The sequence below is a fragment of the Drosophila santomea genome, chromosome 2L, assembly GCF_016746245.2.
Source record: "Drosophila santomea strain STO CAGO 1482 chromosome 2L, Prin_Dsan_1.1, whole genome shotgun sequence".
Classification (NCBI taxonomy): domain Eukaryota; kingdom Metazoa; phylum Arthropoda; class Insecta; order Diptera; family Drosophilidae; genus Drosophila; species Drosophila santomea.
Window position 1 is genome coordinate 2558226 of NC_053016.2, and position 26763 is coordinate 2584988.

Below are 26763 nucleotides of genomic sequence, written 5' to 3' on the forward strand. Positions count from 1 at the left end.
CATATGCAATCATAATGTAAATGCACATTCTACCAACAAATACCATGGAAATTGCGTAATTAAATTAAGTTTTGTGTGGGAATTAGTGCAGCTGGTAATCAAATATGAAAAATTCAGTTTATTTAAGGCAGTTATGGTTGAACACTTTGAACTCATCAAATTGATGGATGGGTTAGATTAAAATGCTTCAATTTAATAATTAAATTAAATTAGAACATGATGGCTTTAGGTAATAGATAATAAAGATTTATATAATAGAAAATTAGTGCTTATGACATCCTCGTTTAAGTACTCAAAAATAAATATATATAATATGTCTGAATTTATCAAATGATTTAAATCTCATTTTCGGTGTACGCTCTCAGGCATTAAATATTAATTGGCAAAGAAAATAATTTGATTAAAATGCCATTGCTGGTATAACATTTTTCATATTTTGTGGAATATTAAAATCCCATTTCCTTATGAACTTGAAATATTTTTGCTAAATTTAAATTTGGTTTGGAGGTGTATGAAAACGTAATCTTGTTAACTCTCTAAACCCTATCTAAATTAAAATCATCATGGCGCAGTGTTCAACAAGTTGTGACACCGAAGTTTTTGTGCTCTCGCTTCCTCCTCTGCATTCTAAATCAGGTCCTGCAGTACGGCATCCACCACATCCTGCCGCATTAATGCAGCAGTGTGTAAACACAGGCGGGCAGACAGGCGCCGGTCTCCTTGGCTAAACATTTATTTGTTTATTTACCGCTCGCAGCTCCAGTTCGCTACTCCAGGCACGTCAGCAATGTCAACGGCAGGAGCTACCAGAAACCGCGGCTTTGGACCGCAAAGCATTTTCCTGCAGGCGCCGTAGGATATGCCACAAAATGACAACGGTGGAGGAAAACCAAGAAGGACATTTCGTTAAATCCTGGATAATGCTTTTCAATATAAGCTGAAAACGTGCGGCGCCCTAAGACGAACATGAAATATTGGCAGCCCAAAATTAATCGTAAAAGAAGTAGGGAACAATTCAAAGTTACCTCTGCAACTTTTTTAAAATATTTTCTTTTCTTAATTTATAAAGTCATCTGCCTCTTTCAGACAGGCAGTTTAACAGCAAACTTTATAGACGAGCTGGCTTTCTTGGCACTGAATACCTGTTCGCATATTTTAGCCATACTCTCTTGCGCCGCAATTCAATTAAAATTTGCTGGAAAACTCATTAGGCGAGTCAAGCGACCATAAAGTTGTCAACTATTCCCGGCAAACCGCAAGCGGGCGCACACTACGTATACGTAATAATATTCTGAAATTGCACTCAATTGGTTCGTTATGAGGCCCGAGGTGTCAGACGAAACTCATTCTCCAGCCACTCCGCCCCTATTCATCAGCCGCCCACTCCGCCATTTTACTTCCTAACTTCCACTTCCGGCTGCCACTTCCCACCCACCATAGATGGATATTGTCGCTTGGCAATTTGAAAAACCTGCCGCTAACAAGAAAATCGAACACCTTCTGGCAATTGTGGGCGTGTGTGTGTATGTGTGTATGTGTGTATGTGTGGGTGTGGGAGTGTGGATGTGCCTGGGCACGTGTGTGCGTGCGAGGACATCAACCCTTGACAACTTTGCCTTACCAGACAATTTTGTAAAGTTCTCTTTTCTATGCTTCCTTGGCTTTCCACTGCACTCAAAAAAGTATTTTAGCACCTTTTACTACCTTAAACTAACTACATTTTTTGATTAAGTATTCAATGCAGGCATTTTTGTTTGAGAACGATATGTTTTTTTATAATAATTAAATTATTGATATACAATATATATTTTTTTTAACTGTATGTTCTGAACGTTTTCGTCGTCTGAACTTATCGAAAGAGTTAGACGAACATGAGGCGAACTAGCGTGCTGGCACACACACACACGCAGGCCATTGATAACTATATTAGTAGACGTTAGTATGTCATGAGTTTCAGTTCGCCGCTTATCGACAAGCGCACACATTGAGCTGCCTTCCCTTTATACTTATTTTTTATTTTTCCTGATAATTACTAAACGCTTTTATTGCGGCGACAACTTGATAAAAAGGCAGCAGGAACCGCCCCGAATATTAGCCCTCCTTTTCAGAATTTATGCTAATGGTTTTCCAACGCCTTTTGGGGCAACCTTTTTTTTTGGGCCCTAAATTTATTTCTTCCCTGCACCCTGGCAAGACCTTCGAATATGCACGATAATAATTTTATAGTGTTAAATGGGCCACAACAACATTGGCTCACGAATGGCCAAAACGAAACCCTTTTCGAGTCGTTACAGGACATTAACTTTTGTGCCAACGGACGCAATTTGGTTCCGACAAAACGCTAAGCATATTTTCTTATCACACACTCCCACACTGGGAGAAACATATTTCCGCAAGTTCAGCTTACATAAATCATCTGAAATGCTAATTAACCGCCCAGGTCTCCTGGGAAACTTACTCCCCTACACATTAAGATATCCCACCGCGCTTTTCTTATGCCAAAAGTGGGGAGAACTCGACCACCTCCGGGAAATTCGAGCTCGTATTCTGTTCAGAGGAAATACCCGCTTTGCTGGAGCTACTCAGAAAATGATTTGCACTTTGTTGGCCAATTGTTTTGTCGACGGGCGACTTGTCGATGTAATTTAATTTGACAGCTCAAAATTCGCTATTTGCATTGGAATTGCCAAAGGCCAATTGGCAGGAACAGCGCAAAGTTGAAAGTAAATCCGGAAAATCGTTTTTACATACAAATAATGAAAATGACATCAGCAGCGCGACCGCCAGGGAAAGTGGAAAATGGAAAGTTGAGTGCAAAAATTACGCGAACCGTGCGTGACTGAAAATCATTGGAAAATAAGCGAGAAAAAGCTGTGGCGAATCAAAGGAAAAATGCAATATTTAAACATTGCGCTAGAGTGCATTGTTTTATGTAAGGAAATGCACAAAATGAAAAGCATAAGTAAACTAATTTCATCAACCTTCCAATAGACTGTATATTTAGTAAGCACTCCTCTGAGAATATTCCCATTAGCATATTGATTTAACTGCTTAGTTCTGTATACTCATGCCACTGTGCAGCCAATCTGCATTAGAGCCAGCTGTTCCCAGTGCTTCCCTGTCGACCCCTACAAGTTTGGAGCTTGGGGCAGCGCGGCTCATTAAGGAGCCATCAGACATCCGGTGGCGAATCCTTGCCGAGCAACAGTCGATGTTCTGATCCTGCCCCTGCCACTGCCACTGCCCCATCCACTAGGACCACTGTTCGTGTAGCAGGAGTGCATGAAATGGCGCAGGGACCCAATGAGTGAAGTGCTGGCAATTGCAGAATCGGCGCACTGACGATGGTCATGTGTTTTATGCAAATTCAATTGTTTCCTGTTGCATTGCAAATTGTTTGCCACTGGCAATCGCAATCGATGCCGATTTCCCTGCCCCCTCCCGCCAGTGGATGTGCATTTGTTGCGTTGTTCGCAACTGAGTGGGTGGAATGTTAAAGGGCTGAGTGCGAAACGCCGTGTGCCCGAAGCTGCCACTCAAGAGATGCGTCTGCATTAATGAAGTCGCCATCAACGACGAAAAACAACTCTGCAGAAATCACAGACTTCGAAAAAGTTATTACCAACTTTGTAGGCACTTTTTCATTGAACAACGGAAAGAAGGTTTTTGAGCTGTTCAAAAAATTAACCATTCTATTAATAGAGTAAAGACAACGATGGGTCTAAATTAGTGAAAAGAATGCCACGCAATTGAAATGAATCAAGCCAACTTTCTAATGGAAAATAATGTGTTGCATTAAAAGAATGTTGCGTTTAAAAGTATTTTTATATGCCCCAACAGTCCATACTTTTTTCAAGTGCGGCACGCGTTTGCACTGCAGGATTAAATCATAAAGTTTTTATTTGACACACCCAGCCACTAGTTTACCCGCCGCAAAATCTGTGTGCCAACAGCAACGGCGAACGACAAACAGAAACCGAGCAAACAAATTAAGCGGCAATGACATGCAAGTTTAGACGCTCCCACACACTCGCACACCGCCACACAAGCAAACGCACCCACACACTCTCGTATTCAGGACACCACACACTCGCACACTCGCACACTCACACACTCACAACAGCACTCTAACTCACACTCGCATAACTCTGATGCCGCAATTTATAAATGCCATAAGCCCCGCTTTCATTCCACTTGCGACTCCTTCCACTTGCGTGTGCTTGACAATTTGCATACAAATGTGTACACAAAATAATACCTGCCAATAAAAATAATTGACAACTGACAGTAAAAATAAACAATGCCACACACGCACACACACTACTGTGTGCGTTTTGTGTTGTGCGTTGTTGGTTGGGCGAAAGCAGAGCTCACATTAAATAAAATATGTGTATTCAGGATGCACAAAAAGCCTGGGAAAACTTTAAGCAGCTGTCAGATTGATTGGGCAAGTATTTTCGGGAGTGCGGGTGGCTCAAGTGGCTTATGCCTAATAAAGTTGACATCAGCACCTTGATTGGGACACATGAGACGTGATTTTCATTGAAAACAGATTTCATTTTTGGGCCTGGGTGGCTGTAAGTATATGCTGGTTTTATAACAACAAGATATCAAAGTGAATTTATGAATGAATATGTTGGTACTTCATGGTTAAAAGTTTCGCCCGATAAATATCTTAATTAAACATATAGTCCTGCTTCAAATCAAAGGGAATATCGCATGTCAGGAGAAGCTAGCTCAGCTTTTAATACTTTTTACTATCGTGTGTCAAGATGACACGCCCACTCCTACGCCCTCAGCCCCTCAGCCCCGGAGTTGCTGGCAATTATGTTTGCCTGTGCCTTTTGTGCACTTCAAGCAAGCCCGCACTTATGCACTGAGAAAAAATAAATGTTTCCATAGACTCGGAAACAAAGAAATTGGCTCTCTAAGCTGGTTAAGTATTTTTATTATTTATATACAAGTATGTATTGTCAATATTGCTTACATTACTTTGCTATTAGCTTTTCTTTCGGTGTACTCAACGCCCACTATATTCCACTCCTCGACCACGCCCACATCAGCTTTAGTTCACTTTGCTAGCCATTTTTTGTGCGCATTAAAGTTAACAAATAAGGCTTAAAAAGTGATTGCGTGTGCGCGTGTGACGCCTCCGCAGTGCCACGCCCACTTAGGCCCCCCTATTTAAATATAAATATATATATGTATATACTGTGCTTCGTGAATTCCTTTAATTAGCTTATGCAAGCTTTAATTGAAATATTTTAAGCTGCCATACAATTGTTTCCATTAAAGATGAAACGATACCCAGTAATTGTATTAAGTCGAATACCATGTTTCGTATTTTTTTGTCTAACCAAAATTAATGGCATTTTCGGAGAGTAATTAATTAGAGCATGGCGAAATGGATGTCCCAACAACCAAAAACTGACACCGGATGCCAGGCTGTCTGGTAATTGACAAGCCATTATTGTAATTAAAATAACTCATACGCAGCGGTGTCCCAGTTGGAAAACGAAAGTGGGCGTCTGCCACGCATAAATCATGATGCGCTCGTGGTCGTCACTTGTAGCTTTGCATTTATTTATTCAAAACAAAACCGAGACCTTTGCCATTCGCTTGCCACTCGTTTTGATTTCTGCGGTCAGAGTAATTGTCGCTTAGGTAATAAAATTTGATTTACTCTACACAACCTACTACCCATCCAGTCTGTATTTAATGGCCATCGCGAACTCTGACAGCGCTGCCACAAAACAAACTTCAAAGCATTTAAATTCCAAAATGTCCTGCAAATGCTCTCTCTCTGTCTCCTGTGGGCAATAAAAACGAGGGAAAAATGTAAAATAAAATAACCATTTAGTAAAGTGGGCTAAAAGAGCTCTTCTTCGTGGGATTTTATGTGGACCTAATAGTCGAAATATCTGTGTAAATGTCTTATGATATTTTTATTAATTTATATTTATATATATAAAGTTTAATTTGAAAGACGATTAGAAAAGTAATAGAATGCATCATGGAAATGGCATTGCCCACTTTTATGCTGGCTCACAATGTAATGGCCAGAACATCGTCAATATCAATAGCTGTCCGGTGTGATAAATGCAGCAAGTGCGGCAAAAACCGCAGCAAGAAGCGAAAGCAAAATTCAATTAAAAAATACTTTCTGGCATTATTTAATGCGGCAACATTTGTTACCCCCCCAAAGCTGGGCAAAATCACTGCATCACCGCCATCACTTGGTGCAAAAAAAAATCGCATTAAAAGCCTGCGGAAAGAAAACAAAAGCAGCAATCCCTTTGCTTTTCCGCATTTCCTTCTTGTTTTGCCGCGATTTCTGTGTTTTTTTTTTGTTTGCTATGTTTTGTTTTCTGGCCGTGTTTTGCTTTGTTACCCAAAGCGCATTTTTCACTTAGCTGGCAGTTTTGCTGGCTCGTCTCTTCTCCGGCGGGCTTTGTTTGCGTCTGTTTTCCGCGCTGGCCAATCACGCATCTGGCCAAAGCCCAGTCCCGTCCCAAGCTGGCCCAAGCTGGCCCAAACCGGCAGATAAGGCTCGCAACAGCGCCAAAGCCAGAACAGAAAAAGTGGGAGCAGTGAGGGGAACGCAGAACACAGGGCAGTAACAACAAAATCGAATGCAATTTATTTTCTAGTTACTGTTAAGCTGATTGCAACTGCGATGGCGAGGGCGATACCGATCCGATGTCCTCCAAGCCTCCAACTTTTCCGGTTCTGGCTCTTACACGGAAACAAATGCCTTGAGTATCTTAAACTTTGATTATACTAAAAGCAGTTTAGACCATGACCAGCACATCTAATTTAGAGCTTTTGGAACCCAATCGAATGTCACTTACATATCAGTAGTGATGCATCGATAAATACATTGTTTTATAACACATTTAAAGCGGCTTATTCTCAGTGTACACTCTAGTCCTGGGAAATCCTTTGATCTGCACCTGCTTTCCCTAGTCCTTTTTTGACCCCATGATTCTGCAGTGAACGCGCAAAAAAAACTTTGGCAGCCGCGTGCTTGCTTTTAAGGCCAAAAGCGTCACTTAAAAGCGAATCAACAGAGCAAAAATGCCTTTTGGCATTTGGATTTGGAAAGCAGAGTTCCGGAATTAGACCTCTGTAGATCAGCAAATATTTGAAAACTAAAATGATTCCTTTTAAGAGAAAATGTACTACTACAATTTCTTAATATGCTGTTTATCACTTTTTTATTGCCAAGCAAGTTCAGCTATAAATTCAACACCCTTTAAAACTTTTCAAAGCACAACTTTCTTAAAACTAGTTCAGTTCAGTTTACCTCATCTCTGATTTTTTGACCAGCCTGTTGACAAAGCCCAAAGCAAAAATTCCAATTTAAGCGTCGTGTCAAAATGGCAAATCAAAGTTTAGGGTTCCCGGGTCCGCAACTTTCACAGCAGAGTGTTTGTATGAAAATTGCTTGATTGAATGCCTGATTGAGTGACTGACAACTGGCTGACAGCGATGGAGGCGCACACATAGCGGCCAGAATGGACAATTGCCAAATCGTCCCAATTGTCCCCAAACCCGGATTCAAATTGGTCTGAGTTACAGAAAGGGGAAAGGGTGAACCGAATGGTCGGTTAATTTGGGGCAATCAGGGCCAAATTGTATCCACAGCCATCTCAAAAACTGTTGTAGTTTCGTCAGTCCTCGATATGTCCTCGATTTGGGTTGGAATTACAATTGCAGAAAGGATCAACCATTGATGCATATTGATCCAACAGAGTTCTCTTTGCCTCGCCTCAGGCAACCAAATGGGTTTCACAATCCCCACAGTTTATGCAAATATATTTTCGGATTGATTGGCTAGACAAACTGCATTACACACAGAAAGATATGGGGTGGCATTTTAAGCTGGTAAAATGAAATATTATTTGAATATTCCTCATATCCCGTATATGCTAATTTAATACCTGAGAAGCAAATGCAAACTATAACATGCGTTTTAAACGAACTCTATAATTTTCCAGGTCCTGCTACATGTAACGGGCACTTGCCCCACGATCGTAGGGCGTACTTTAGTTCAGGACCTCCAGCCATTAACACGTGCTGTGCTGGCTGGGGATGAAGTTCACAAGGGGAACAACGTGCATGTAATTGTGTCGCCAGGACAGCCTAATCCGTAGCCCTTGGCCACTTTTGCTGCTGCCACTTAAAAATCCACTTAATCCCGGCGTCTTATAAAAATAACAAGAGAGGAGAAGGAGCGCAGCAGGAAAGTACAAATCCGGGGAACTGAAAACGTAGAGCCGAGCTTAGCCCCTTGCTCTGACGTATTCAAACTGCAAGTCGATTGTTATTTTTACGCCAACGGCGGAAATAGACATCCTGCCTCGCGTCCTGCGAACAAAAAAAAACTTTAGCACAACTTTTGTGGAAAGCGCGAATGGGGGAAAACGGGGCAATGGCGAAGGAAAAGCCGGCAAGTCAATGTCTGAAGGCTGAAGGAGTACATTTTGTGCGGCAGTTGGCAAAAGTTTTTCCACCGACTGGGCATGCTATATGCTGTACAGCAGGACCTTGCCATTATTGAATGTGCCCGTTGAGTAATTTAAAAGTTAGCCCCCGGGTCTCAACTTGCAGTCGCCCATTGAAGCAGCCGAGTGGTAAGAGGTACGAGGTATCGGGGTCAAATTGATTCTTAATAATAACAAGAAATCAGACTTTAAATCATGTGCCTGTGCAGGGCAAACTTGTTGTTTCCGCTTTGCCGATGCATGCAACCGATTGCCTCACAAGTACATAAATTCCTCAATAATTTCAGCTCGCCAAAAGTTTTTCTTTGCCTTTGCAGTTCATAAAAAAAGGCCAGCGCACTAGGGCAGTATTGGCTTAACAAAAGTTGGAGATGGCAAAAGAAAAAAAAAATGCAGCTCTACAAAAATAAATATTATTCTACTATATTCAACACAATCTTAAAAGTATTTCATTATAGTAATGTCTCACGATCGTTTCGTGACACGAACGAAACTAGCTGCCCATCGCTGGCACTCGCTTTTCCAATTCGATTGCCCCAAAACAAGATTAGTGTTTGGGGCCAACGAAATCCGCTTTTATTACCAAACGCATTAAATATTCTTGCGTCATTGGACAAAAGCCCGTCCTGGGAAAAGGAATTTGTGGTGCGTGGCGATGGATATATACATAGCAATGGGAATCTGGAGAAGAGAAAAGCGGAAAAACGGAAAAACGGAAAAGGGGAAAAGGTCTGTAGGCGACTATGTGTCGGGGCCATTTGGGATTTGTTTTACAATTTAGTCACGCGCTTGGCTCGTTTCTTTTTACGTTTCGTGCCCACCTTTTTAATTAATTTCTCCTTTCGCTTTTGCCAAGTCGGGCAAGCCATTTATGCGCTTCAAAGGATGCTCGTTAGGGATTTCTGGCGCGCTAATGGCGATGTCCATGCAAATCAAAATGGCGACACGGCGACTTCCGTTTCCGGCGCACACTTTGCAGTGGGTTGCATGGTTTCCCATGCTCCAGCTTAATCCTTCTTCCCGCACATTTGTCGCATGCGTTAATTTATGTTTGCCCAGTTTCAGGTTCAGTTTCAGTTTCAGTTGCAGTTCCTGCTTCCAACTTTGGCACTTAATTAGCATAATGAGAGCTTATCGTCTGCCGTTGCCATTATCCTGTTTGCTGTTTTACCTGCTGCAACACCCAAAACGAAACTCCTTCAGCAGGAGTGGATTTAGCTAGTTTGTTGACTCTTCGAGTGTCTGGCAGTTGCACACTTACGGCCAAACTTTGATCAAACACTGAAGATTTCATCAACTAAACAAATCCGCAGCATTAAAGTATTACGGCCTGAAAAAGTAATTAAGCTACGAGAGTTCTATTCGTTTTGAAATTCACATCGGAAGTCACCAGGTATTTAATATATACAAAGTGCAGCACTTTTCTCCTAGCTTATCTGAATTGACCTCAAATATGTTATCTCCTCGTGAATAAACTAGTGCGGATGTAGTTTTAGCCGCATATTAGGCCAAGTTAAGTACGACTTGCATTTGACTGAGGTCCACAATTTGTGCATTCAAAACTTCATAACGCCCAAGAAAGTTTTGGAGCATCCATCCACATGTTCAATTGGAGTTACAACTTCACAAACTTGAACGGCAAAATGTTTGTTTTTTTTTGGGGCTTTTGCCAAAAGATTTCATTAATATTAAAAGAGGGGTGGCAACTCTTTATGGCCACAGAAACTAAATGAAACGCTTGTCAGAAAGCTGCAGCAGCACATATACACACAGCCGAAACTTGGCCAAAACTTTTCCCACCACATCGGGAACTCATTTTCGGAGTAGAACGCAGCCAGCTGTGCAATTTGCTGGCCAAACTCAACAATTTGTGTCTCAAAAGCATAAGGACTGTCCAGGAAGTTTGGGTGATCCCCCTGCTGGGAGTTGGTCTGCGAACTTTTGGCCAGCAGCCAACAGCCAGCTGATGAATAACCCCTGCTTTTATTCTAGAAAGAGATCGGTACACATCTTACTCATCGGGTATTTCACCATCTTCCACGGAGTCCTTATTGCCCGGAACTTCGGTGAGATCCACTAAGAGACCTTCGGTGCAAGCTCTCTTCCTTTTGAGTGTCTGCATTTTGAATCCCAAGTCCATTTTGGGTTTGGGCATAGCAATTTTACTGGGAACCCTAACAGCCTCCTTTTGCACATCATTCTCCGTAATGGAGATGGTTTCCCCTGGCTTCAGGCGATCCACCCAATCGTAAACTCCATTGGCCATGGGCATCCAGAACACGATTAGCAGGTCGCTGCTCACGAACATGGTGGCTCTGGGATTAAAGCGCAAACAACGAACAGGACCCACATTGTTGCCCTTGAGCACTGCCACAGGATATCCATCGGCAGCCCGCCAAATGTGAATCCTGCCCTCATCCGCTCCCGAAAGGATGAACTGCGAGTCCGGCGTGTAGGCGGCATCCAGTGGCAGCCTTGATAGATTCGAATAGCCAGTAAAGGACTGCTGGTAGGTGCCATCGAAAGCCGAAACACTGAAGCACCAGGAGTGGTCCGTGCTCAGCAGCAGGCTCTTCCCATTGGGAGCAAACTGCAACTGCGTCCAGTTGGCCTTGTCATTCACCTGATAGACGAACTTCTGGCACGGCTCCCCACCCAGCATCCTCACATCGTGAATCTGAATGCCATCCGTACCCGTACTGGTGGCCAGGACCAAGCCGGCAGGATCAAAGGCGCACAGTGGCCGCCGCAGCTTCTTTATGCGGTGTATGTGAGTGCTGGACCGAAAGTCCCACATGTAAACCTGATCATCCCGCCCGGCACTGATGAACACATGCTCGTTTCCAGGCTGAGAGGCCAACGTATGGACACTCTTCGCATGACCGCCGAAAACTCGGACGCAGAGACGTGTATTCAGATCCAGACATCGGATGGAGTAGTCATGCTGTCAATGGTAAATTTAAATATTCATAAATTTCAATTTGAAATATATAAAAATATATATAGGAAAATGAGCATTCAATATTGAGGGAAGAAAGATTTCATTTCATTTAGGCAATTTGTTAAATTGAATGGCCAGGACTCTCAGCCCTTTTACCATTCACTTTGTGTATCTCAGCTCCTTTAAAGCCTCTTACCTTTGAGGTGGAGTGCAGGACGCGAGTGTCCTGCTGGGCGAAGCAGGCCACGTCGGGCAGGTAGTGGTGCATGCGCACCTGGCAGAGCTCCACCTGCCGCGTGCTGCTGAAGATCGAGAGGGCGGAGTGGTCGCAGAGCAGCAGCCGCAGTCCGTCCGAGGAGAACTCCATGGAGCGCTTGTGCTCGTCCGTCTCCTGGAACACCTTGGCCACCCGGAACTGGCGCATGGCATCGTCGTTCAACCTGATAGACATTTCCGTTGAATCTGAGCATTCATAAAAACGCACTTCAAATAGAATATGACGTTAAAGGCACAGGCATCTAGAAAAACTGATACAGTTAAAATATTTCAATCTTCCATTTAATGAGAAGCCCTTCTCGAGAATATAGATATATCCAAAGCAATGGAAAATCTCAGCTTTCTTAGCAATTACACAGATTTTCTCTCTCACAGCCAAGTGCCACTAACTTCATTTCAAGTGACTGGCTTTAAAACGAAATTAAGGCGATTTGAGTTTGCCCCGGATCAAGTTGATTAAATCAAGTGTTCAACCATCTGCCACGCCCACCGGAGCGCCCACTGGCACAGCTGGGGATGCATTTTAATTTCCTTTTCGCGACCAACTGCCAGATAGCCTTGTTCCCCATCATTGCGCCTCATTAGGGGCGTGGGTGGTGGGTGGTTTTGGCTGGAAATTGAAGGAAAAACTGTCTGCTGAGTGGGCAACGCAGCTGGCCATCCGCTCCAGTCTCCACTTGTTGACCAAATGCCAACGACTTGTTATTTAGGCCGATTTGTGTCATTAGTGCAACGAAGTACCCGCTCACCTCCAAAATATTTTCGCTGCGGAAAAAGACCCAAATGTTGTAGATCCCTGTCGAGTGGGCAAACATTTTGGCAACAATTAAGGAACTTTAAGACAGCGAAGTTGTTTCTATGTCTCGAGGATATAAGTTGTAAGGTGGGTAACACTTTAATAAGCTAATGCAGCTGGGAAAGCTGATTCTAAAATATTAATAATTTAACTTTTACTTTTCAGTTGCTTCAATATAACTTACTGTTATTTATAATAGGGGCCTACTTTCCAAGCAGATTCAATAGAACAAAACTGGCAAGGCTGCGCAAATGTCCTTCGGTTCGCCATCAAATGCGGATTTGTGCGGTGACCTCGGGCTTAGCACCTGCACCCATCGATAGCCACGACCAGGTGATTGCGATTGTGGTCGAAATGGGCTGCATGACCCTGGCAACGATGATGCGGATGCGGATGCGGATGAGGATGCGACTTGGCCCGAAGGCAAATGTAATTGTAATGTAAGCGGAAATAAGCGACGCGAGGACACGCAGTGCTCACTCCCATCTTCCCATCTGGCGTCGCGTTTTAATTAAAATTTATAAGCCTTGGTCGGGGATTTGGCAGCGAGCCACAGGATGTGAATGCCGGCAGGACTCGAAGGCTGGATGGCAGGACCAGGAGCAGGACGAGACAGGGCACGGAGTTTTAAGCTTTTAAGTTGCGGTGGATTTGCGAGGCTGCGAATCGGATTTTATGTGAAAATCAACTGCGGTGCGCATAAATTAAAAATCAGCCGCAACAACAAACAGCACATGGTGGCCTTTTTCCCTGGCACCCAGTGGGCGAATTATTTGTAATTAATTTGCTGTATTAGCTTTCTCGCAGAGCCACAGGTATTTGCACTGATCCCACGTGTAAAAAAAAAAAATCGAAGAAGGCACAACAAAAAAATGGGCTCTCAATTTGCGCATTTGCGGCTTTGATTGTTGAATTAAATTAAATTTATTGCAACAGAAACAATTTCGCATTATCCTTATTATCCATTTGGATGGCTCTTGCCATTATTGTTTTCCATTAAATGTTATTAATAAAATCAATTATGATTATTGCTGTTATAAAAGAAAAATATTGGAATCAATAAAGCCCTGACCCCAAACATATGCGCCAAATGAAATCCTTTGACATTAATAGGGTTATTATGTGGTTCAGAATTAACTTTTTTTTATAAACACCAATTGAAGTAGAACGCTTATTCCTTGATTATACTGTTAAAGTACCAAGTACTAAACTTCCATTTTAAAGTTCACGAACGTTGTGTTTGACCCACTAGCCACAATTGTCAGCCATTTCGGCTGGCGGGGATTACTGTCCTCGGGGGGTCTTATCATGGCACCACACGCGCACTGAATGGCAGCAGGAAACCCAAACCGGTGGCCATTAATTGCCGCCTTTCGATTATCCTTGCGACAAATATCCATTTGGCAGCCGGCCAGTCAGGATTTCTGTTAGCCAAAAGCCCCGCTTGTTTACTAATATTGAATGTGCAGCTGCCCCACTGCCATTGCACTAATTGCAATTTTAGGCACGTTCCCTGGCCATTTGCATAACACGAATTCGTCATATAATTGTTCAAAAAATAGATTCCAAATCGCACACGCACATGTCATCGAACGTGGTGTCAAAATCCCAGAGTAAAAAAAAAGTAGTGAGCGCAAAAATCGAATTATAAATCCGTTGGCTGTGGGGCAGCGCTTTAATTGCGCCATGTTGGTTACAAATCGAATATCCCTGCCAATGGATTTTTGTTGTTAAGCCAAAGTGCAATTTGTTGTCGAGTTTTGAATGAATTCCTTAAGAGGGCATACATTTTACAAGCACATGGCACTGGGGGGTTTGGAAATGGGAGTGAAGTGGAAAGTGGGGATCGGGAATTGGGGCGTGCCCGGTGAAGTGTCAAGTTTATTAGGGACTGGGGGGAACTCGACTCGGTGTCAAAATGGCAGCACAGCTAAAAATTTGTGCAAATTTTTCAATTTCCAGTACTGACGTCCTGGAACCCCGGCGTGTGTGTGCGTATGTGTGTGTGAGTGCCAGTAAATCCTGGCGTCTGTGCGTTTGTCAAGCTGCCAGCAACAACAATTGCAATTCCCATACCGAAAGGCGAAGTGAGTCGAAAACCAAAGCCCAAGTTCAAACACAATATCTCAAAAATGCACAAGCCAATGCAGATTTTTCAGTGGTAGTGGTGGCTTGAGATATACACTAGCACAGAAAATCTATAGGAAACTTTATATTAAGAAAATTAGTAAAGTAATTGTTACTAAATTATGTTTATAAATTAAACCAAAATGTGGTTTATTTCTTAAATACTCCACTTTCAGTGGAACAAATATATATTTTTGGTCAATTTTTATAAGTTGCATTCCTTTTGCCAGTGTTCGAATGCGTATCTCATGCGTTGCTCAGCCGCTGCCTTGCACCTCTGGAATTGAATGGTCGAAGGCCACGCCCCTCCGAGCCGTAACAGAAGATAAATGACAGAAGTGAGCCATATCAGACACAGTCAGCAGCCAGGACGAGGACGAGGACTAGAACCAGAGACCAGCAACCAGCCATCGGCAACCGGAGGCTCTAACTGCTCTGCATTTGGCCCTGCAGGTCGGTATGTCCATAGAGGACACAATTTGCCATCTTGAGGCTGCAGACGTCAGCCGTCGTCAAGCGGAGTCCTTGTGCCCCCTACCCCCTGGCTCCATGGTCCATAGTCCTTGGTCAACTTTGCATTTGATTAAAGTCGGATAGCCGCCTCTGATGAATTGCACATGTGGCAGCTCCTCGGCACTCGCCTTTGTGCCCGTATGCCATTATCAGGCAAAGTCACGGCAGAGAGGCGTATACGTAATATGCGCATTACGTATACGCACTCTCTCCTTTCCAATTCCCCAGCTCACCTTCACCTTTCGCTGGCCTAAAAATGTCTCGCAATCTCAATGGCCGGGTAGGTAAAAAAATTTAATTTAATATTCATACGACTGTAAAGCGCCACAAAAGTCGCAATAAATGAAACGGACAGAAAATGCTCCTTAAATAAAGCAAAAAAAGCGAACGTACATATGTATGGAATTAAAAGGAGAGTAAAAGGAAGACAACCACTGGTCGCCAAAACGAAGGTAAAATACACTTTGACTTACCTCTTGTTAAATCAAATGTTATATTATCATAGAGTGTAGCCTTTGGAAAAAAATTACTTGCATTAGATATTTGAATGGCATTTTAATTGAGACCTAACACAAATGCAATTTACACGTTCCTGTTGCACAGACATACATTATTAACTTGATTTTTGGTATATTTATTAATCAGAACTTTATATCCCAACTTGTATCCTTTTTCACTCCAGAGAGTAATAGCAATGCACCATTACCGCGCAGTCGAAATTCTTTCCGTAAGATCTGTCGCCCAAAAATATGACACTGAGCTGCAGAGCGGGTGGTTTTTCGGCGGGATTGCGCCCCCAGAACGTCATACAAAGTAAACACGCTCCGCACTCGGCACTGACAGTGGGCATGAAAATTTATGGCTCCCGGCCCCGGAACTCCAGGCTCCAGGACAACAGGACTCCCGCGCCAGGCGTCAGAGTTCCGAGTTCGCGGCGCATTAAATTTTGGGCGGCAGGACGTCTGGATGTCTGCCATGCAACGTGGCAAACTGTGGCACCGACAAAAGTTGGAAGTGTTGGCCATGGCCAAAAAGCGGCATGCGGGAGAGCGAATTGCGAACGCGAATGGCAATCCAGGAAAATGAATTCCAGCGCATGGAAGAGCTGTGAAGGATCTCCTTGCTTTATGACTTTTGTAGCTCGAAATATACACTTTTTAATATGCATAAATTGCTCTCTTGATTTTTTTTGCCAGTAAAACTGCAAACAAATAAGCTTCGTAAATACCCTTTACAAATATGAGTGAATTTGGTTACAAAAAATGTTTTAATCCTTGCAAGATATATTTTTTGTTAGCAATTAAACTTTTCTATAGTATTATTGTAAAAATGATTTTTATAAATATTTGGCAGCCGTTAATTTTTATGTGAAAAAGTTTGAATGTTTTTAATCCTCTTTATATTTGAATAAATTCTGGTTGACTCAAAATTATGAGGAAAAAACGCTTTATCACAGGCATGTGTATACATTTCATATCACAAAAACGCGTATATGTACCCACGTTCATGATATTCTGCAACAGCTGAAAAATCGCTCAAAAAAGTTAAGAAGTAAAGCGGCTTGGGCCTCCAGCGCTGACAGCGAATTCCGTACTGGCCCACAGTAATTGTCCTTCCTGTTGTTGTGCATTTCTCTATGTGTGTGCGTGTGTGTGATGTCCTGACAGTTGTCAGTGCTCTTGACAGCATATACTCATGCATGTGTGCGTGTGTGAGTGTGTGTGTTGCCAGGGTGCGAAGTGAGAGGGTGTGTGTTTGTCTATGACAGCTCCTGCCGCGAGGCCGTTGACAGTTGTCAATGTTATTAGCGGTATTAAGGAAGCGCCGGAAGTTGCATGTGGCAATGGCCATGTGGCCATGTGGCAAGTATCTCACGCACGATTCCCTAGCTGAATCTTTTCTTAAATTCAAAGACTCTTAATTTAAATTCGTTTTCAGCTATTGATTTTGATTGGTAAACTGAGAACATTTCCCAGACCCCGTCAGGCATAAAAACTAATTTCCAATTTGCCTTGAACTTTCAAGTGTCTACTATTTTCCAAGAAAAGAAAATATATTTGATCTCCCTGATGTGCATGCGATAATCTTGCACAAATTGTCCAAGACAACCATGGCTCCTTCTCAGAGATATTAGACACTCATCCCAAGTGACTTTGGCCAACAGATTATCCGCAAAGTTTGTAGGTTATAAAAAGCAAAACAAATATCGACAGACTGTTAATCAAGGCCTTCCGGGACTCCACCACAGTCCACTCTAATTGAGTTTTGTGCGTTGACCAGTTACAATTTTCCCCTTCGAGCCTCGTGCAGCTGGCTTGTGTTGTTTGTGTTTGTATCCAATATCTTGTGGCTGATTCCCTTGAAGTCAAACAGCATTTTCCTTATCTACGACCTCCCAAGGACCACAAAACTTCATCCACGCTCCCCAAGCAGCACATATCCCACCACTGACTGCACACGTAGTTGCTGATTGCGAAGCAAATATTGACAAGGCCGTAGGAGCCATTCGAAATTCCAAGCCCTTTTTTCCAGTTTCCTGTAGCGACCATTGTTGTCCAGCTAGCTGTTCTATAGTTTTTACTCGATAACATGAAAGCCACTATTGTTAAAACCTTTTATGCTTAAGTTAGTAACAACTTGACTTTCATTTAAGATATCATTCTTTCTTTTAACTTTCCTATTTGGCTCAGCTCATACATTTTTCCATCTGATGCTGGCCCCACTGTGCAAAATCCACAGAGACATTTCTCCTTTATTTTTTTCAGTCTGGCATATCGTGTTCCATGTTGACGCACTAGCACAAAAGCTGAAATTATATTTAAAACTCCGCCTTCCTGTCTCAGTTCTCAGTTTTCAGTTCTCCGTTGCCTTTTTCTGTTTCTGTTTCACTTCCTCGGCTTGTGGATGGCATGTTATTTACTTTTGTGGTCATCGTGGGCCATCCTTGGAGGCCCCCAAAAGCCCCAAAGATATAATTCTTTAAGTTTTTATCTGCCCCACACATACTTATGGCCAGATGGAGGGCTCACTGTGGCTCGCTGGCTGCTTAAGTGGGCGTATTCGCAATATCTGAGCCATATCTACTGAATGTCGGCCACTCCAGCCATAATTTTAGCATATTAATGATTTATGACGTCTGCTGGAGAGCGAACGAATTAACTAACAGCAACAAAGGCGGCAACAACGGCACTAAAGTTCCTGTCTATTTTCATTTAGAATTCGCTTAATTTCCATTCGCTCCCTAATGAAAATGTCGGAAAACAGGCAGCGCGGAAAAGTGCAAATTTTGCCTGACTCTTTTTGGGCCAGCTTCAATTTTAATTAAGAGTTGAGTCTTTGACCCGGTTCACTTAAGGCTCTTTCTCATTCGGCGTGGTTTTCTGCTTACTTTAAGGCGATTTATGGGCACACAACAAATTTGTTGGGCTAATGATGCCATTTTTCCTGCCCAAATTACCTGACCAGGCCCACGGGGCGGATGATCCAAGGCATCTCATGCCATCTCGGCCTGAAACACACAAATAAAATCAGGCCAAAATTGGGAGATGCCTCAAGTCATGTGTGCTTTTTATTGGAATAAACTGCACGGAGATGCTGCGAACTAATTTTGGAGCTAGTTCCTTGCGCAAGTTAAAATGATTAATGAAAATAGAGAGCTGTAGCTTGCCCAAATGGCTCTAAAATTTCATCTGTCCGAAATTTAGTAGCCTGTCTGAAATTAAATAAATAAATTGGTAATGTTTCATTTTTCTATATTCTATTTTATTATATCAGCTAACAAGCTAGCTCTATTCGGAAAACTTGACATCTTCATCTCCGCCATCAACTATAGAAGCTGAGGTTGTCGTTTGTCCAGCAAGATTTGCCAACTCAGCGGGAACATTTGCTCTGGCTTACCGTCGAATAAGTACCTGCCATAAAGGCCGAAGATACTTAACCTGAGCCGTTCTTTATCCACCATTTCGGCCAAATGGCTAACAAGCAGTGGCCGAGAGTAGTAGTAGAGCTGCAAGAGAACTCGCTCGAATTTCCATTTAATTAGCGGCCGCGTTTGTCAGGCGAAATTAGGGTGAATCAGGGCAGCAATGCAATGAAAGCAAACCGAAGTCTATTAAGCACAAGCAAAGCCAAAATGGCAACGTGGCGCTCCGATTTAATGCCAATAAACCGCGTGAGCCATCGACATCCGAGCCAGACAACGGGCTCCCTGTAACCAAGTTAACCAGCCAGAAGCAGCACAGAACCCGGCTGAAACACCAGACCAAGTGGGGGACCCTAAACAATGCCCCATCGAGGGTATAGGCGGGAGGGGGGGCAAGGAGGAGGGCCGGAGGAGAAGAGTAATCTACCAACTGAATGTGCAACATGCCAATGCACATGATGTGTTTAATGGTTAAATTGTTGCTAATTCCATTAGCCGTTTGCTGACCTGCATTTAGCCAACCTCTCAATGTGCAGCAGCATGCACAAGCAAAATGAAACTTGGGTCTAAAATTAAGTTTAATATTAATCTCTAAATGAAACATAATTAATATTAAACTCTAAATGAAACATTATTGCTAACGAATAAATGAATTACAAGTTATCTTTATAAAAGCGAATTTCAGTTCTACAAATGGAATAAACCCAAGCTTTTGAGCTCTTAGTTCGTCTAGTTACTTTCATCGTTACATTTCAATTGGCTATTTATCATCCTAGATTTCTCTCAGTGCTTAGTTGTGTGTGTAAGGACCTGTTTGCGGTGGTGTGGGTGTCCATGTTGGTGTGTTTGTTGTTGTGCTTGTGGCCAAAGTGTTGCACTGCCCCCAGCTCCATCGAACCAAAGAGAAGACCAGTACCGGGAACGGGCCAGAACCCGAAAGGAGACCCGCTGGCAAATGGAACGTGCACAAATTAATGTTACGTTGACGCAATGTTGGCAAGGCTCGAGTACCGTGACCCCTGCCCTCCGAATCCGCATCCGCATCCGTATCCTGGGCAGTCCACGAAGCCACCCAGCAGGCCACCCAGCCGCCTCAAATTTGGCACATTGTTTGCCAGGGTGTGCAGATTTGTCAAGCGTGTTTCGGGGTGTCGGAGATGGGGGATTGTTTGAGTACCGGAGCTGATTGGAAATGCCATAGATTTTGGGCCACTGACAAACGTCCAGGGGCAACACTCCCGACGGGGCATGCCCCACACTTTGCAGCCGGAAGAAATTAGCCTGCTGATTTTCAAATGGCTTAAAGAGCGGCCGTAATATGGTTTCAAATGCAGCAAAGTTAAATGAAATAACTAAATGGTAACTAAAATATGGAACAAGAAACCACATTAAAAACAGAATTATTTATAATTTAAACAAATAGAAATATGACAAATGTAGCCCCCTAAAATTTATTCAAACGTAATGAGCTCTAACCAGCTAAAAGCCAAAAAAGGCATACTTATGAACCCCTTTCAGGGATTTAAAATTTCAGCATCAAAGATTTTTGGCGCCCAAGCGCCCCGAATTAAATGATTTGGACCACTGGAAGCGCTAAAACGTGGCGAGCACATTAAATTTGTTTAGTATGTGCACTAAAGTAAACGCGACAGGGCATCGGGTCGCACAAATGGTTATGGGACTCCCCTGCCGCAGGCTGGGTATACCTCTTTTTGGGCTCCACTCCGCCGGATTCATTCAGTTAACGCGTCGCAGTGGCGTAGTTGGCACTTTTCTATTTATTTGCCCATTAACGCTCATTTGCGGTTATCAGGTAAATTGGATAAAAGCCAACGTAGCATGAAGCCTGCTCCTCCGCCTGTGCCTCCCACTCTGGAAAAGTGCCTGCTGTGGAAAGTCCTGTTTTTCCACGCCACTCCCGCCCTGCTCCCCCCTCTCACTGCTTATCTTGGCCGTGTTGTTGCAACATGAAACGAAGGCTTTGGCTTTGACTTTGCCCTCTTTCCACACTGCGCACAAAAACTGTAATGAGCTGGTGAAACAAGCTTATAGCCTAAGCCAATTAAAAGGGATGCTGTAATCCCAAATAAAATATAAATAAATAAAATGAATACCTCGACTTTATGCGAAAAGACCTTTTAATAATTTATGATTATATTAGCCCATTTCTCTCAGTGGCGAAAGGAAATGAAAATCTTCATTCAAGTATTTATTTCGTTTTCGCGTTAACTGCGCCAGTCATTAACTTTTTACGACTGTTTGATCCCAGTCCGCCAATTCGCTCGCAAATATATCAAAATTCAAATGCAATCCAAATATTTGCGGTGACAGAAATCCAGCCTTAGTGTCGTCGACAAGCCATCCGCAATTTGTGTGGATGGCCTAATAGATAAAGCGTTTTGTTGCCGACTTATGGGGCCAAATAAAATTTCATATTCACTTTGTGGCAAATATTTTCCCCCTTCGACGGCGAGCGCATTTAAATGCACCATATTGCAAAGCTCAAATGAAATTTTGTGGCTTGTTGCAAAACAAAAAGCAGCAAAAAGTAATGTAAATAACAGCGAGGAAAACGCGCTGCAACACAATACTCATGCACACGCGGCTGCATTGTGGCTGGGGATCGGTGTTGTCCTTTGTCCTTCGTCCTTCGACGCCGTCCACTGCATGCGGTCGCTCAATATGAAAGTGCCTGCAGTGAAGGCGCATTGATACACTCCGAAAAAATCTAGGGAATATGGAGTCTAGTTTGAAAGTTAGCTAAGTTGTCAAACAATTAAATTTTTGTTTATGAGAACTAAAGTTTGAGAAAGCTTTTCACCATAAAAAATTAATTTAGAAAATACTTAAATTATATGAAAATTCTTTAATAATAGTGATTAGTTTTTTGTTTTTATTTGAATAAGCTTGAAGTCAAGCTAAGCTGGAGAAAGGCGTGCGAAAGGGGGCGTGTCAGTTGGTCTGCGGTCGGTTTGCGCTAAATTAAATTTTGCTGCGGTTGCCCCCAAAGTCCAACACACTTGCACCACACACACACACACACCAACACACACATACTGGCACACTCGTATACAAATTACTATTGCGCCAAAATAAAAAAAGCGAAAAGCCAGCAGCAATTCTCATACGAAGGCAACATCTGCCCACTGCACTTATGCAACATGACCAAAAATTTATTTAAAAAAACGAGAGGAGAACTGCGAATATAAACGCTACCTTTTATTTCTGCAGCTTGGTATACTTGAGTTCGACAGCGCCATTGAGGAAGATTCCCATTCCGGTGTCCGCACCCAGGGGCACCTTCTTCGTCTGCTCCACCTGGTAATTGGAAAGGATGTGCACAATGGCCGTCTTGACACTCAGCTGACCCACACGCATACCTGAAAATAAGAGAGTTATTAGATTAAGATTATTATTTCTTATGAAAAGCACAGCCAAATTCATTCACCTAAACAAATACGAGGACCATCGCCAAATGGCAGGAAGCATCCTCGTTTGGTAAGGACACTCGCCGCTCCGTTCTCGAACCGATCCGGCCTGAATTCACTGGCCTCCGGATAGATGTCATCGTCATGATGGTACTGATAGGCTGGAACCATCACGGTTACTCCGGGTTCCAAGTCTACGGTTTTATCAGCTCCCACATTAATCTGAAGCGGCTTGGTGCAGATACGCATAAAGAAACCAATGGGGGTGGTCAGTCGAAGCGATTCTGAAAATGTATTTTAGATATTGAAAGGAATGAAGTAGTAAAGATGGCCATTCTCCTGGGAAGAGCACCTACCATTGAAGCACTGGTCCAGATAGGGTAGGTTGTTGATCTGATCGTAGCTGATATGGCCCTCGGAGGCCAAGGCATCTAGTATTTCCGAGCGCAGCTTGTCCTGCTCTTCGCGGTGTTCGCTCAGCTGATAAGATATAGAATATATAATAATAGATTATATATATTATACATAAGTGAAAATTGTGAAATTAACTAACCGAATAGAGCATGTGATAGAGCACAGCCCCCGAGGTTTCGTATCCATCCAGGTGAACGGTGAGGGCACGACCCACCGAGTCGTGGATGTTGTTGCCCCGCTGCTGCAGCTGAATGAGATGGGATAGGAAGTCGGTGCGACCCTCGCCACTGCCACCTAGCCGCAGATTCAGTGCATCTTGGGTGAGTTGCAGGTAGAACTCATCCGTTGCCTTGGGGAAGAAGCGCATGGCGAACAGCTTTCGCACGAAGGTGGCCACCAGAGTCTTGTTGAAGCGGATCATCGAGCCGAAGGCATGGCCAGCCCAATCCGTGGAGTTCTTCTGGAAGGCTCCGATCTCACCGACTTTGCCGCTGAGGGTGCCTGCATCGATGCCCCAAATGAAATCCGCCATCGTATGGGCCGTAAATCGATAGGCTAGCTGAAGAGTGACATTAGCTTGGTTGAATGGACTTCCGGTCTAGGTGCTCACATCTCTGGTTTCGATGACATCGCCCTGCTCCCGCCGCGCCCTCTCAATATACTCGACCAGCTTCCGGCCACTCTGCTCCCAAATGGTGTAGGCCAGCTTCAGTCGACTGGGCGTCAATCCGCCCACATTTTCGGAGCGCAGTCGCTTCCATTTCTCGCCAGCGCTAAAAAAGGGCGAACCCGCCACGTACTTGTCATCCGGATTGTGGCCCACGAAGCTGCTGGTGATGGTGTCCCGAAAGTGACTGAACTTGTCCACCAAAATCTCATGGGCCAGCGCGGGATCCAAAACAAGGAGCTGCGGCTGTCGCGTGATGAAGGTGCCAACTGCTCTGTACTTATCCTTGTATTTACTGGAGGAGCAAATGTTTTCAACAATCTCCGATTAATGGTAAAAGCTCACTTGTAGACATCCTGAACATCGAGAATGAGACTGCGGCTCTTGTTGACCAGAATGCCCGGATAGCTGCCCAAAATGGTCAGTGGCTCGGCGGTGACCACTCCCCGCTTATCCCAGTACTTGTGGTACCAGGTCAGATAGAAGTAGACCACCGCAAAAGCCACATGAACGAAGGTCAAGCACAAACCAAGTAGTGTAAGCATGGCTGCCAACAAGAAATCGATCTGATCCCTAGCAGGTTCTCTAGAAAACTGGCGCTGAATGGAAATGTACTCTATACGTAGGCACTCTACTGACAAGAGCTATCAAATTTTAATCAGTATTTTATAATCATCTATTTATGTTATTTTTTTCGATGGCTTAATTGCAAGTACATTGCAGATAAGACTTTGTTGGAGAGGTAAGTTCTGGCTTTGATTAGCTGCAGTCGAACTTGGGTATTCATTCTATTGCTATCAACGCGCTCCAATCATTTCACAATATTTAATCAGTGAAAGCAGGGAATGATTATTATATTAACTGATTACTGATTAACTGCTTAATACAAGTCTATCTTAAAAAGCGGCGGTATTCGAGATTAACATCTCCCTGCAGAACGACCCCAAATCCAGCATCTCCCTTCGGGATCAGCCTTTCCCGTCCACGCACCACTTGAAAGTTGCTGAGGATGTGAACCAGAGCCGATTTCAGCGTCAGCATAGCCAGTGGAATACCTATGAGGATGCAAATAAAGGATCATAAATATATGTTTATATTCAAGCTTAAAAGGACTCACCCATGCAGATACGGGGGCCATCGCTAAAGGGTAGAAATATGCCTTTCCGCAATAAATCCTGGTAGGCGCCATTATCAAAACGCTCTGGCTTGAAAGCCTCCGGTTCCGGAAAATATTGTTTATCGTGATGGAACTGGTAGTTGGGTATCATGATCGTCATGCCATTCTCAACTTCCAGGCTTTTGGATTCGCTCAGCTGAATGGTGGTGGGTATTGTGCACACTTTTGTGTACTGCGGTATCAAGCTGCTAAGTCGCAGAGATTCTGGAATATTAAAATAAAGAATGCAACTGAAATGGCAAATCTATGTGTATACCTACCATAGATTACTTGCTCCAAGTAGGACAGAGAAGAGAGCTTCTCAAAGTCGAGGGTCTTCTGCGATTCCATGCTGGTGAGGATTTCCACTCGCAGCTTCTGCTGCACAGCCGGACTCTCTGCTAGCTACAAAATATATGATCTTAGATTGGATTACCGGGTATTCCATTATGTCACCCACATAGTACAGAGCATGGAGCAGAGCTGTTCCCGTGGTATCGTAGCCATCCAACATGACGGTCAGGGCGTGACCCACCAGATCGTCGTGGGTGGCCTGCTTCTGATCACGCAGCTGCAGCAAATGAGCGAGATAATCCGTGCGCGTGGAATTAGCAGCACCCTTCAGTCGCAGCTCAATGGACTCCTTGGTCAGGTTGGAGAAGAACTCGTCGGTCTCCTTCGGGTAGAAACGGAAACGCAGCAACAGGCGACTGCAGGGCGCCACAATGGTGGCCATGAAGAGGGTCAGCATGTAGAAGGCGTAACTGGTCCACCTGCTGGCCATCTGCTGCACCTTGTTGGGTTGCTCCAAGGGTCGGGTTAGGGTTCCTGCATCGATGCCCCAGATGAAGTCCGCCATCACATGGGCCGTATATCGGAAGCAGAGCTGCAGAATTGATTTATAAGATAAAGATACTGATAAAGAATAGAACCCACATCTCTGGTCTCGATGATGTTGTTTTTCTCCGCCACCTGCTGCGTCATGTAGTCGGTAAGCATCTTGCCACCCTGCTCCCAGATGTTATAGGCCTGCCTGAGGCGACTTCCGGAGATACCTGCCTGAGCATCCGTGCGGAGGCGCCTCCAGGATTCTCCGGATGCCCAGAACGGATTGAGGCGCGCGTACTTGTCCGACTTGGCATACCGCAGGTACGAACTTTGCAGCGAGTCCTTGTAGCAGCGGAAGCTGCCCACCAGCACTTCGTGGGCCAGTTCCGGATCGAGAACCAGGATCTGCGGCCGTCGCGTCAGAAAGACGCCAACAGCTCGGTGTTTTCCCTTGTATTTGCTGGGAGTGTAAGAGAATCTGTAGTGTTATACCATTTTAATTAGAGATTTAAAGTAACTCACTCGTAGATCTTCTGCACGTCCAGCACCAGATTGCTCTTCCGGGTGAGCAGGCCCGGATATGTGCCCAGCAGGGTCAGAGGCCGAGCTGTGACCAAGCCCCGCTTGCGCCAGTAGGTGTGGTGCCAGGTGAGGTACAGGTAGATGGGCAGCACCAGGAGGTGGAGCAAGATCAGGACCAGCGACACCAGGATGTACATGTTTCCGCGCTCCGTGTTGCTGCACGCGCCTCTGGCTCTCGACCAGTAATGATCGATCGGAGGCAAGCCGAAGCTGAATCTCTCCGCCACCATCGCTGCCAGGAATGTACTTGTCAGTGTGAAAGTAGATTGAAATAAAATCAAGCAGTAGCTGATAAGTCAGCTATCAATAAATATACTTGTGCGTCGAGACATTAGGTTTCCTCATTCACAGATTAATGAGGAAACCTAACCTAATTCACAGATTAATGAGGAAACCTAATGTCTCGACGCACAAGTATATTTATTGATAGCTGACTTATCAACTACTGCTTGATTGTATTTCAATCTACTTTCACACTGACAAGTACATTGTAAAAGTAAATTTTTATTTATTTAAATTGTATGGTGTTTCCACGTCATTGGAGCAGGGGACCATAATCATGCCTCACTTCGAATTTAAATATAACGATCGGAAACGCTTCTAAGA

The 26763-nt window shown here is 43.8% G+C and overlaps 3 protein-coding genes across 3 annotated transcripts; all 3 read right to left on the minus strand.

Moving 5' to 3' along the window:
* Window positions 1–10387: 10387 nt before the first annotated feature.
* On the minus strand, window positions 10388–11968 carry LOC120452096 (WD repeat-containing protein 82). The gene is made up of 2 exons (XM_039636174.1): window positions 11645–11968; window positions 10388–11451 (listed from the first exon to the last, which is right to left on the minus strand). Exons 1-2 carry the CDS (start codon window positions 11897–11899, stop codon window positions 10519–10521), a joined length of 1188 nt encoding a protein of 395 aa, XP_039492108.1. The 5' UTR covers window positions 11900–11968; the 3' UTR covers window positions 10388–10518.
* A 10233-nt stretch (window positions 11969–22201) lies between these two features.
* Window positions 22202–24193, minus strand: LOC120454690 (probable cytochrome P450 309a1). Its single transcript, XM_039640222.2, has 6 exons — window positions 23937–24193; window positions 23535–23886; window positions 23064–23483; window positions 22867–22990; window positions 22531–22794; window positions 22202–22462 (listed from the first exon to the last, which is right to left on the minus strand). Exons 1-6 carry the CDS (start codon window positions 24134–24136, stop codon window positions 22302–22304), a joined length of 1521 nt encoding a protein of 506 aa, XP_039496156.1. The 5' UTR covers window positions 24137–24193; the 3' UTR covers window positions 22202–22301.
* A 222-nt stretch (window positions 24194–24415) lies between these two features.
* Window positions 24416–26482, minus strand: LOC120454685 (probable cytochrome P450 309a2). Its single transcript, XM_039640207.2, has 6 exons — window positions 26098–26482; window positions 25684–26035; window positions 25208–25633; window positions 25029–25152; window positions 24709–24972; window positions 24416–24646 (listed from the first exon to the last, which is right to left on the minus strand). Exons 1-6 carry the CDS (start codon window positions 26385–26387, stop codon window positions 24483–24485), a joined length of 1620 nt encoding a protein of 539 aa, XP_039496141.1. The 5' UTR covers window positions 26388–26482; the 3' UTR covers window positions 24416–24482.
* Between the last annotated feature and the right edge of the window lie 281 nt (window positions 26483–26763).

Coding starts and splice junctions, on each gene's coding strand:
- LOC120452096 (XM_039636174.1), bottom strand. CDS start 11,899: ATGTCTATCAGGTTGAACGACGATGCCATGCGCCAGTTCCGGGTGGCC. Junction 11,452..11,644: donor TCCTGCACTCCACCTCAAAG/GTAAGAGGCTTT, acceptor TACCATTGACAG/CATGACTACTCCATCCGATG.
- LOC120454690 (XM_039640222.2), bottom strand. CDS start 24,136: ATGCTTACACTACTTGGTTTGTGCTTGACCTTCGTTCATGTGGCTTTT. Junction 23,887..23,936: donor GATGTTCAGGATGTCTACAA/GTGAGCTTTTAC, acceptor TTGCTCCTCCAG/TAAATACAAGGATAAGTACA. Junction 23,484..23,534: donor ATGTCATCGAAACCAGAGAT/GTGAGCACCTAG, acceptor GTCACTCTTCAG/CTAGCCTATCGATTTACGGC.
- LOC120454685 (XM_039640207.2), bottom strand. CDS start 26,387: ATGGTGGCGGAGAGATTCAGCTTCGGCTTGCCTCCGATCGATCATTAC. Junction 25,153..25,207: donor TGCTCCATGCTCTGTACTAT/GTGGGTGACATA, acceptor TATATTTTGTAG/CTAGCAGAGAGTCCGGCTGT. Junction 24,647..24,708: donor TGGCCCCCGTATCTGCATGG/GTGAGTCCTTTT, acceptor GCATCCTCATAG/GTATTCCACTGGCTATGCTG.